Raw genomic sequence first — 11,259 nt, 5'->3', positions numbered from 1 at the left:
ATATTGTGATAGTCAATCAGCTATAGCTCGGGCTCAGAGTAATCTCTACAATGGTAAATCTCGTCACATCAGAAGACGACATAAAACCATTAGACAACTTATCTCAACTGGCGTAATCACAATAGACTACATCAAATCGGCTGACAACCTAGCGGATCCATTTACAAAAGGTTTGTCACGAGATGTTGTTGCTAAATCATCAAAAGGAATGGGTTTAAAGCCTATAACGAATGAGGATGCTTGACTGCAACCCTACCTATCATGACTGGAGATCCCAAGACGTAGGTTCAAAGGGAAAACAAAATCAAACTGAATCTAACCAAAGCACTTGAGACAAAGTAGTCTCTTCCCAGCTCCTAAGATGATAAAAGTGCTAACAAATATGAGAAGGATAAGCATAAGCTTTTAATGATTTCATAGCTTCCAAAGCGGAGTATTACTCAATACTTTTCATGGTCAATCACCTAATGAGTGTGAAATGGGGCCGTTTCTAGGAGAATGAATGCAAGGCTATATTCTCTAAGTTTACTCATGAAAACCAGTAATAGTTCAGGGCCACAATGAACACAATAGAGAACTAAGTTCTACGAGAAAATGAAGCTGCGTTATGCCTGTTGTCTCGGTCTACATAAAACACCGGTTGGTTCAAGACATCATGTTCACCTTCTGGTAAAGTAAACCCGACAGATATTAACTATGAGTGGTTCAAGGCTTAAAAATGTCACTAACTCAAACACAGTGAATTTTTCGCAAACACTCTCGATAAGTCTGTCTAGTCTAGTCAGGATTAGAATAATTATAGTTTTTTTTAGAGTCTATCGAGTCTGCATATAGTCTGCATATGTTTAGAATCATTTCTATTCATGTGGGGGATTGTTGGATCCATTTATAGCCATTAGGCTTTAATGAAAATTGTAAAAATAAATGACTTGGGCCTGTGTGTTTAACAGCCCAAAAAACATTAATAATGAGACAAAGAGACTTGTCCCACATCGGTGGGAACAAGAGGAAGAGAATTGTTTATATATGGTCACTTGATATCATGTGTTAAACAGCTTGGAGAGAGAGGAAGGCTCCCCACGCGCGCGCCGCCGCCGTCGTCCGGCCGGCTCGGCTCGGCTCGGCGTGGGCTTGGGCTTGGGTTTGGGTTTGGGTCTTGGGTCTTGGGTCTTGGTGGAGGGCCTCCGGTCCGATAAGAATATTCTTTTTGGACCAAGTTTAGCTCAACATTTTGCCATTTAAAATCTCAAAAACAACATGCATTTTATTTTGAAACGACAAGCAGTTTGTCTAGAAAATAAAAACGTCATGATGTTTATCCTCTCGAGATATTTTAAACGAGATAAGAAAGAGAGAGATAGCGAGTCTTGGGGAATAAGTTCGTAGCTTGAACTTCCCGAGATCTTTGCCAAATCCCCACTAACGAGCGCACGTTATGCAACAGTTACGGGAAGTCGCTCCTCGTCCATTTCTTTAAATACAACTCGTCTCTCTTCTCATTTCAAAAACTTTTACAGATCAAACCAACAGCGAAAATCCCTTAGCGTAAGTCATAAATACGAGAGTGTTTCGTAGAGTTTATAGTTCGATAGGGCGATCACGAGTGAGGCGTGATTCGTCTGCCATGGTTGTATCCTGGGACTCTATATTCGTACAGTCTCATCTCACTAACGGAGCGAATATTTTGAGTTAAGGAAAGATATCATATCTCGACTCCATGTCTCTTTGCGAATACGATTTCTTATCGTTCTTGTATTCGTCTTTTACATTCGTTTATTTCCTTAACATCGCTTTTATTCTAACGTTTATGTCAGTCCGGTTTTCTAGCTTCTACAATGATCAAACTAATGTAATCAGAGAATTCCACATATAAATAAACCAAACTTACTTATCCATCTTCCAGCGACTCCCGAATATACTCTTTTCACTTTTCGATTTCAAACCCACAGGAACCTTCTTGATTTCAACTTTCTCACCAAACTCAAACTCACCCTCTCTCAAACTCAGTCTCGAATTCTCACAAGAACCAAACGAAACTCAAAGCCCCTCGAGTTCATCATTCTAAGCTCTCGACACTCTGGGAATTTTTACGACACTAAAGGAGTTAAAGTTGGAATGGTAAACTACATGCATCTAATTAAACATCATGTTGTTTTATTAACAAATCGTGCTGTTTTATGACCATCCCAATACGCAGCGCTTGACTTTAACGGGACAAGTAACAGAGGGTCTAATTCATTAAGAGAGCTGACGTTGGGGGTTTTTCTGTTGAATCTTTAATTTATGGGTTTTTACTCAAACGAAACTTAATTGAAGGGTTTTTACATTAAAAAACTTTTATAAACGAATAAATATTATATATAAATTAGTTTTACGTAATATATGTTCTTTTACATATTATTAAATAATACATATATATTGATAATAAAAAATTCAGTAACTATTAGGTATATAATTAAATTGGTGCAGAAACATAAATAAATTTTATTAATTCAAACAAATAGCATTTGGCGCAGTTATTGCGCTTAAGTGATTTTTTTTATTAAAATAGAAGCAATTATTTCTTAATTGAAAAATACTTGCATAAATAGGTCTATTAAATAGGAGCTTTTTATATGATCAAATGCGTTCCCTGGACAACTACAGCTCGATAGAGATTTGTTTTCTATTTTATATGATATAAAATTAAGTTTTAATGATATTAACATAGATATATAGTACATTTTTAATATTGATATCTGTTAGATAATAATTTATACTCATATTGTTTTTTGATAATTTGTATTTCTTATAACAAATTTTTTGAATCACTGATAACAAATTGTTTTTGTGGGATGTTTAATAGTTTTAATCATTTATAATTTTAAAAATGTTATGAAAAGTTTTAAAACTAAATATTAAGTTGTCAATATATGTTCAAAATTTTTATCAAAAAAAAAAAATCAAAGCAAATTTCAAAACTAAAATACATATATATTTTATATGGTACACAATTTATTTTAAACAATATTAATATTTATTAAATGAGAATTCTTATTATATAATTTTGGTATCATTTATATCTTGTTATAACAAAAAAATTAAAGCATGGATCAAAAAAATTTCAATGTGAGATTTTTAACTTTAGTCATTTTTAGTCGTTTTTAAAATTTTAAAATATAACGTATAGAGCAAATCTAAATTTTTACTATATAGTTAATGTGGTTGTTTAATTTATTTTAATAGTTTAAAATTAAAAAAAAAAATGATAGAGAATAGACTAATTTTTATCAAGTCTTTATTATTCAAAATCATTAATAGTCATATATATTTTAGTCATATTTGGTAATTCCGTTATTTTTATTTAAGGAAACAACGAAAAACATTAATAATTAATTTATGATTAATTTGATAAATTTTTTATTATATATTTTAATGGACCAACATATTTTTTTAAGAATTCTAAGAATGATTAGCTGATGACACGTGACTACAAAAAAAAAATTGTAATTCTTCTCTTTTAATATATACGAGATTAGGCTTTGAAAAGTATTATTAAAAGTTTGACTTTTACTGAGACTAAATACAAACTCGGTTAACAAACCCATTAAAACAAACATTTTCACAAAATATATTTATAAACGTAATGAAAGTTTAAAACTTTAGAACACAAAAATACTTAAAATTAGCAATTATTTATATTTATATTTTATCGAATGTTAAAAAAATTCTGCGCTTTTAAACCGTTCATCAAAATATAATCTATATACTATTAAAAGAAAAGTATTCTAAAAATCGACTATAAAAAGCTTGTTGGATTTATATATAATTATTTATTATTTTTGGTCTTACCATTAATTATTCTAATATTTTAAAATATTTAAATGAATTCTATTATTACTTCTCATTTCATGTGATACACTTTAAATAAAATACTTTTTCGCCAAATGTTATGGTTGTAATGAAATAACGTTATACACCATATCTTATAACTAATAATATAGATCTACAATATTTAGACCATAATTATTAAAATGATTTAGCATATATCATACAACATATTATACAATGTCATCAACATTATATAGTTCCAAATATTTACTAAATCAAATTTGATAAAATATTGTCAATAAACCATCTGTTAAAGTTTATGTTTACTTTATAAAAATATTTTGTGAGATTCTTGACAAAGTTTTGGCAAGTTTAATAGCATAGTTATAGAATTTTTAATACTTTGTAAAAAAAAGCAGTCTGTATATAGCAGAAGATATTCAATGGAACTTTTGTCCTTGTAGTAAACAAGTAAGACAACAAGAACTTTGATGTGAGTAAATAAGAGTCCTTAAGGGTCATAAAACAACTTACTCAGGCACAAAGGTTTAAGGATTTACATAAAGGTTACAAACTAGGATGCAAAGACTCGTTAGATATAGGCTACTACCTGAAGTTTACTCACGTTTGTCCTCCTCAACCTCGTCTGCAAGCCCGTACAGAAGCTCATTCCTTTCAACATCGCCTGTAATCTTAATTCCACCACTCGTCAACGATATACCTTCCTCTTCAAACTCGTCCCCTGTTTCTGCTAAGTATGAATACCTGCAAGGTGCAAATATACATCTCTCGGTGAAAACCAAATAAGAGTCTTCATATCTTTGCACGATTGAAGTAAAAAAGAATTGAGAAAAAATGGTAGAACCTGGTAGGATTGTTGGATGGAGCCCAAAGGATGCATATGACTGCTAATAGGCCATAAGATAGTAGATTCCAAAACGCTGGAATGATCCACGCCATTCGCCAGAGTTCGCTTAAAGGGTCACTTGCGTTGAAGTAAAGCTGATAACAGAGACAAATAAGAATGTTCCCTTTTGAGTACTAGAGTGTTTCAAGTAATACGCAAGAGTCGTTACCTCAAAACCAATCCAAGCAATAGAGAGCAGAATAGAGACAGCGAGCGAGTTGGTGAAATTCCTATAAAGCTCAAGCTTAGCCATGTTTCTCTTAATCTGCAGTTGGACATTAGAAAGATAAGCAGAGCTAAAAAAAGGTAGCTGTATTAAATAGATACTGAGTCTCTCTTACCTGAAGTTTCTCAAGGGTTCTTGCCAATGATGAGAAAATCCACAGAATAAAGCAAGCATCCAATATCGCCACTGGAATCACCAAATATATCAATGTCTTTCCAGAAAAGTCATTAATGTTTCCCAAATGCTCAACCAACTCAAGAGCCTCCGTTGCAACAAAATATACGACTCCAAGAAGAAGCACCCTCGAGGTTATCCCACCAAGTGTAGGCTTCACCACCCCAAAACCCATAGAGACAACCAAAAGAAGAAGCCTCGAAAGCGTCTTCTTAATGGAAGAAAACGTCACCGCCCACAGAGTAACATCCATCGGTCTCATCCCAGTGGAGTCGAAATTAGCGTACTCAAAGTACCTAACAGCCATCTCACACATCCCCAGAGCGATAACCAAAGTGATATGATAGTGCAGCTGAATGATATCCTTCCAGAACTTAACAAACCTCAGAAACCAAAGGAGGCCGAGCAAGAGATAAGCCAAAGACATGAAACCGAAAAACTTCATCAAAGGAGCCACTTTTCCCGGCAAATAACCGTCAGGGTTCTTCCAAACCGTTCTCCCTCTGATAACAGTCCCGTCCAGCCCCGGGTCGCATATCACGAAGTAAAGATAGTACATCCCTGTTTTGTTTATCACCACGGTCTCCGGAAGCATAGCAGCTTCCGTCTTGTTCCCTTTAAAGAAAGTCTTGATCTGTCTCGGCCACTTATCATCATTAGAATCTCTTTTAATAATAACTTCGCCGAGAGTGCAAGAGCCAGCATCAGCAAGATCAGGAGTGCAGCAAATAGCATTGCTCTTGAGAAAAGATCCACCGATTCGATCACGGTCTTTCACCTCGAGTAGTATCGCTTCGACCAGACCTGCGGTCGACTGCATTGGGTTCTGTTTGCTAGCGGATTCCATCGTCCTCACGAAGGTTACGTCAGCAAACCTAAGAGAAGAGAGGCTTATACAATCGTTAGCTATACTTGAAAAAAACTCACTATCTGTAAAGGTGATGAGGAGAGAGATTGATTGATTGACCTTATAAACGACTTTCCTTTAAGAGATATATCGGGAGAAGAAGAAGAGGTGTTTAGGTCTTGAGAGTTGGAAGCGTAGAGACCTTCGCTGCCGCCATGGAAGAATCGAGCATTGGCTTGCGGGATGAACTTTTCCTTCTTGTAGTCGTGGATCGAGGCATTGGAAGCTCCGATGAGGAGCAGAATCCAAGCCGCCCAGACTCCTGTTGAGTGATTTTCCATGGACATTGGTGATCGAAGATTCTCGATCGGGCAAGGGAGCAGGAATTTTGGGCACCGAGCTGATCGAAGATTCACGATGTTACACTTTATTACCAAAAATAAAATACTCTTTAAAGTTACATATATCTAGAAATCAATTTTTTTTATGAAATGGAAGTATGAAACTATAGCTTTTCATTGGTAAATTGTAGAATTTCATAATAATAATAATTCCTATTTCATCTTATAAAAATTAGGTCAAAGTGACACTTATTCAAAAACGGAGAGAGTATCTAATAAAAATTTTGAATTATAATACTCTGAAATTTTAGTTATAATAGAGATACTATTTTTATATTTTGAATCACCTTTAAAAAGGTGAGAATATAAATATTATATGTAATATATTATCATGTATCAAAATTATAGCTCAATTCAGTGGAGGAAGTTTTTCATCCATTGTTAAATGACTGATGCATCTAATTCATCATGGTGATGATTGGTTCGACTGTGGCTTTAAAAACTTACCTGTAGATGATTAGCTGTAGATAAATCAGTTGTAGTTGTAAAGTTGTTACTGTAGACTTTTTTCTACAGAGACTTTTGCTGTAGTTAAATTTGTTGTAGCTGTAAGCGGTAGGCTCTAGATATTTTAAATTAAAATATATGAAATATGTGTTGTATATATAAAATTATTATTTTATATCAATTAAAATAATTTATATTAATATTTTTTAATAAATTATCAAAATTTATTGTAATTTAAAATGTGATATGTAAATAATATTTATATTATTTAAATATCTTAATAATTTAAAAACACTCAAATTCAAAATTAAAATATTTATAAAAGTTTTTATTATGATTATATAATTTATTTGATATTATAGATTTTTTTTTTCATTTACAGATTCTACAGCCTATAAAAATAAGGTAGGGTTTTTGCCTAAAATACATAAGAAAAAGTTTTGCTTTATTTTTTTTGCTGTAACTTTAAAAATAAAGGTAAAGCATGATTGGTAAAACTAAATAAAAACTTGATTGTAGACTTTAATTTTTAAAAGTAAAGCTACGACATGATTGGTAAAATTTAGTAATTTAAAAATAAATAAAGCTAAAGTAGGGAGATAAAGCTCAACCAATCACCCCCATGTATCACAAATATCCTTTTTTGATTCAAATTGATTTCTCTCTACTCAAATAAACTTATAAATTATTTAGTGACTAAAGAGCACCAAAATGACACTAAAAATTCCAAAAATTGTAGTTATAAAAAAAAAACATGGTAAACCAATCTCAATTACAAACCGAAGTCAAAACCAATAAAATCTAGATTCCAATTAGATCACTCATCTCAAAAGTAAAAATTAAGGCTCTAAACAGTGATCAAAACAATGAGTGAGAATAGTGAATTCTTTAACATTTTTTACAATTTACATCATTTACAAAGAATATTTGTTACATATGATTCTTTTACCTTCCTTAACATTTAAAGAATAATAGACTACAATTATTCCTTATCAAATTAAGAGAGCAATAGCTTTTCTTTTTATTTTATTCATTTCATTCTTTTTTTTTTAAATGAAAGATAAGGGTGAGGCATCCTATGTGATAAGAAATGAGATATTATGTGACAGATCACTAGGAATTTTGGGATTGTCTCAGAAAACATATATTGATAAAGTTCTTGAGAGATTCGGCATGATGATATGTTCTTCTAGCATTGTTCCTATGCATAAAGGTGACACACTTAATCTTAAGCAATATCCGCAGAATGAAATGGAACGTAATGAAATGCAAAAATACCCTTATGCATCTCTTGTGGAAAGTTTGATGTATGCACAGGTTTGTACCAGACCTGATATTAGCCACGCAGTTAGCATGCTGGGTAGATTTTAGAGTAACCCAGGACTCGCTCATTGGCAAGCTACAAAGAAAGTTTTGAGATACTTAAAGGGAACTAGAAAATACATGTTGACATATCGAAAATCAACACATCTGTGGATGTGTTGATTTTCAGACTCAGATTTTAGTGGATGGAAAGACTCTAGACACTGTATTCTCGGCTATGTGTATCTCCTTGGTGGAGGTGCCATTTCATGAATAGCCAGAAGTCAGAGTTGATATACACATCCACTATGGAAGTTGAGTATTTTGCATGTTATGAGGCTTCTATTCAAGGAACTTGGTTGCGGAATTTTGTGTCAGAGTTTGGGGCTTTGAGTTTTGTTGACAAGCCTCTCACTCTTTATTGAGACAATCAAGCTGCAATCTTTTTCGCTAAGCATGATAGGATATCTAAAGGAGCCAAGCATATGGACCTCACATATCTATCACTGAAGCAAGATGTCAAAAGAGAAAAGTTTGTCATTGAATATATAGACACTGGACTTATGGTTTACAAAAGCTTTACCTCCAAAGACTTTCATGAAGCATGCTGAAAGTATGGATCTTGAGGATAGCGCTTAATGTTGTTCGTTTACGATTAGCCTATGTATGACAATTATTTGAGCTCTTTTATGACTTTTACAATTTTTATATATTTTGTTTCCAGTGTGTGCACACATTATTATTGGTTAGATTTATGATAACAGAATGAGTCTTTCTTTAAAGACATTAAAGGCACCATTACGATACTCCTACTTATGTTTATAGTCTAACTATGAAGGTGATCATTGTACATGGAAGGGATCATGTTGCAGAATGATATGCGACCATGACTCTCATTGATTACTAGATTAGTCAAAGACATTTATGATGACTAAATGAAAAATAAAGTTATATATAGCATATTATGCCGGCCTTATGATTCCATAAAGAAAACATTAGTGAATCTTAATAACGACCAAGTAGGAAATTGTAAGGAATATTTTCTTTCCCTATTATATTGTCTTTTAGTTATCCGTTTTCTATTGGAATATTGTTATTTCTTAATATATTTGGTGGCCAATGAAATTGGAAATAAAGGAGTAATTCCTAATTTATCTCTACCATGATGGACGGTTGAGATTAATTTAAAGAAAACCCTAAGAGGAATTAGGTCATCTCTCCATCTATAAATACATATCTTTAGATCATCATAAAGATATCCTAAAAGCAACAACTAACGTTATAGGCAAGGCGATAGAAACCTAAAAGTTCCTAAGAAGAGATTGAGTTGTTCGTCTTCCATTCAGGATTCAATCCATTCTAGAAGATCTCTCAGGCACAATGAATCCATGTAACTCTATAAACATTCAAATGATTCTATTATCTGATTAACGTAGATGTTTAAAGATCTTAGGGTTCATGTAGTGTTGTCTCGTTAATATTTGTTTTTTTTTTCTTTTTTTTAAGCTGTCCATCTACGATAGATCAATCTTGTTAATATTTGTTATAACAACAATTCTAGGATCTTTTGATCTTGAAGACGTTAGTAAGTAAGAAACGATTAGATTTTTTTGGTTTAAAAAGAAAAAACCATTAAAACTTTGACCTTTCAAAACAAATGAAAACATGAACTTTCATCGAAGCCATTTTATTCTCCAACTTTACAAAATAAGCCATTATAAACCTTATTTTTAATCTCTAACTTTATAAAATTGTCCATTATAAACCTTATTTTGTTGCTGAGTATTTCGTTCTAGATATAAGAAAAGTCAAATTTTAAATCGATTTAATGCTGATTTCCGCCTATTTAAAACAGATGAATCAACAATATGAATGTTAAAATATACATTTTTAAAAAATAAATAGAGATTAAAATGGTTTAAATAAAGTTAAGAGTTGTTTTATTTTGTTTAATGTAAGTTGAAGGTTTGTTTAGCAGTTTTCCCCAAAATACTCTAAAAAGTTAGATATCTAGAAATCAAAATATGATTAAACGAAGGAGAATTTTTATGTTTACTACTTTCTTGCTACCATTATTCATGTTTACCACCACTAAAGAAACATTTTCAAAAATATTTTCTTCATTAAGTGACAAAAGACTCTTATACTCTTGTTCTCTATATATATAATAAATAATTATTTAAATAAATAAATAAATATATATATTTTTATGTTTTCGAATTATACTTTTTCAAATTCGATTTTTTTTATAAATTTTTTTTTGATTTTTTTTTTGAATTTGTTTTTCAAAATTTCTTTTTAAAAATCAAAAATTATTTTTCAAAATTTCTTTTTGAAAATCAAAAATTATTTTTGAAACTATTTTTTTTTAAATATAAATTTTTAAGTATTTATTTATATATTTATTAGAATCCTAAATTTCAAATTCCAAAAACCCCTAGGGTTATAAATTTAGAATCCTACCCCACCTCTCAACTCTAAACCATAAGTCTAGATTAGTTAACCCTAAGGTTATAAATGTATTTTACCCTTCATTAAAGTGAGAGTAAAAGTGTTTAGTGTAAATATGAAAAGTGGTACTATGAATGTCGTATTTTTGGCAATTTCCCTTAAATGAAACTATAGTTTTGATTGGTAAATTATGGAATGTCAAAATAATACTTCTAGTTTCAACTTATAAAATTTTAGGTTTGCATTGATATATCAAATTAATATTAATAATGTAATAAATGAATAATTGTTGGCACAAAAAGTTAGAATCAAATAAAAGTTTCTAATTATAATATACTGAAATTTAGTGTTATTAGATTAATCATGCAAGTTTTTATATTGTGAATCACTTTTTGAAAATGTAAAAAATTAAATATTTGATAAATACAAAAATATTTTTAATGATAAAAATTCTCTAACTATTTTTGAATCCAAAGAAAATATCTCAGTTGGTTTTTAATGTTTTAACCCCTAAAGCTACAAACCGTTTATCTGTCACCCTACGATGTACTACCATCCTGGTATATGAATCTGTGTGCATATATATCCAACTTTGTAAATTATTTTGTCACTCTCTCATCAGAATCTGTGTGCATATATATCCAACTTTGTAAATCGTAAATATTATCATCACCAAACATTTTTCTTCTATTTT

General features: G+C 31.3%; 1 protein-coding gene across 1 annotated transcript; it reads right to left on the bottom strand.

Moving 5' to 3' along the window:
- Positions 1 to 4,235: 4,235 nt before the first annotated feature.
- On the bottom strand, positions 4,236 to 6,424 carry LOC106376787 (transmembrane protein 87A). The gene is made up of 5 exons (XM_013816907.3): positions 6,085 to 6,424; positions 5,059 to 5,992; positions 4,887 to 4,982; positions 4,676 to 4,812; positions 4,236 to 4,575 (listed from the first exon to the last, which is right to left on the bottom strand). Exons 1-5 carry the CDS (start codon positions 6,309 to 6,311, stop codon positions 4,428 to 4,430), a joined length of 1,542 nt encoding a protein of 513 aa, XP_013672361.2. The 5' UTR covers positions 6,312 to 6,424; the 3' UTR covers positions 4,236 to 4,427.
- Positions 6,425 to 11,259: the final 4,835 nt, after the last annotated feature.

This window comes from Brassica napus, chromosome C1, assembly GCF_020379485.1.
Source record: "Brassica napus cultivar Da-Ae chromosome C1, Da-Ae, whole genome shotgun sequence".
NCBI classification, from domain to species: Eukaryota; Viridiplantae; Streptophyta; class Magnoliopsida; order Brassicales; family Brassicaceae; genus Brassica; species Brassica napus.
The sequence above is the reverse complement of the archived record's forward strand: the minus strand, read 5'-3'. Positions and strand labels throughout refer to the sequence as shown.

What these genes read in the sequence shown, in the direction of transcription:
- LOC106376787 (XM_013816907.3), bottom strand. Translation starts at nt 6,311, where the DNA reads ATGTCCATGGAAAATCACTCAACAGGAGTCTGGGCGGCTTGGATTCTG. An exon ending in AAAGGAAAGTCGTTTATAAG is followed by an intron (nt 5,993 to 6,084) that starts GTCAATCAATCA and finishes CTCTTCTCTTAG; the next exon opens with GTTTGCTGACGTAACCTTCG. An exon ending in CCATCCAACAATCCTACCAG is followed by an intron (nt 4,576 to 4,675) that starts GTTCTACCATTT and finishes TGCACCTTGCAG; the next exon opens with GTATTCATACTTAGCAGAAA.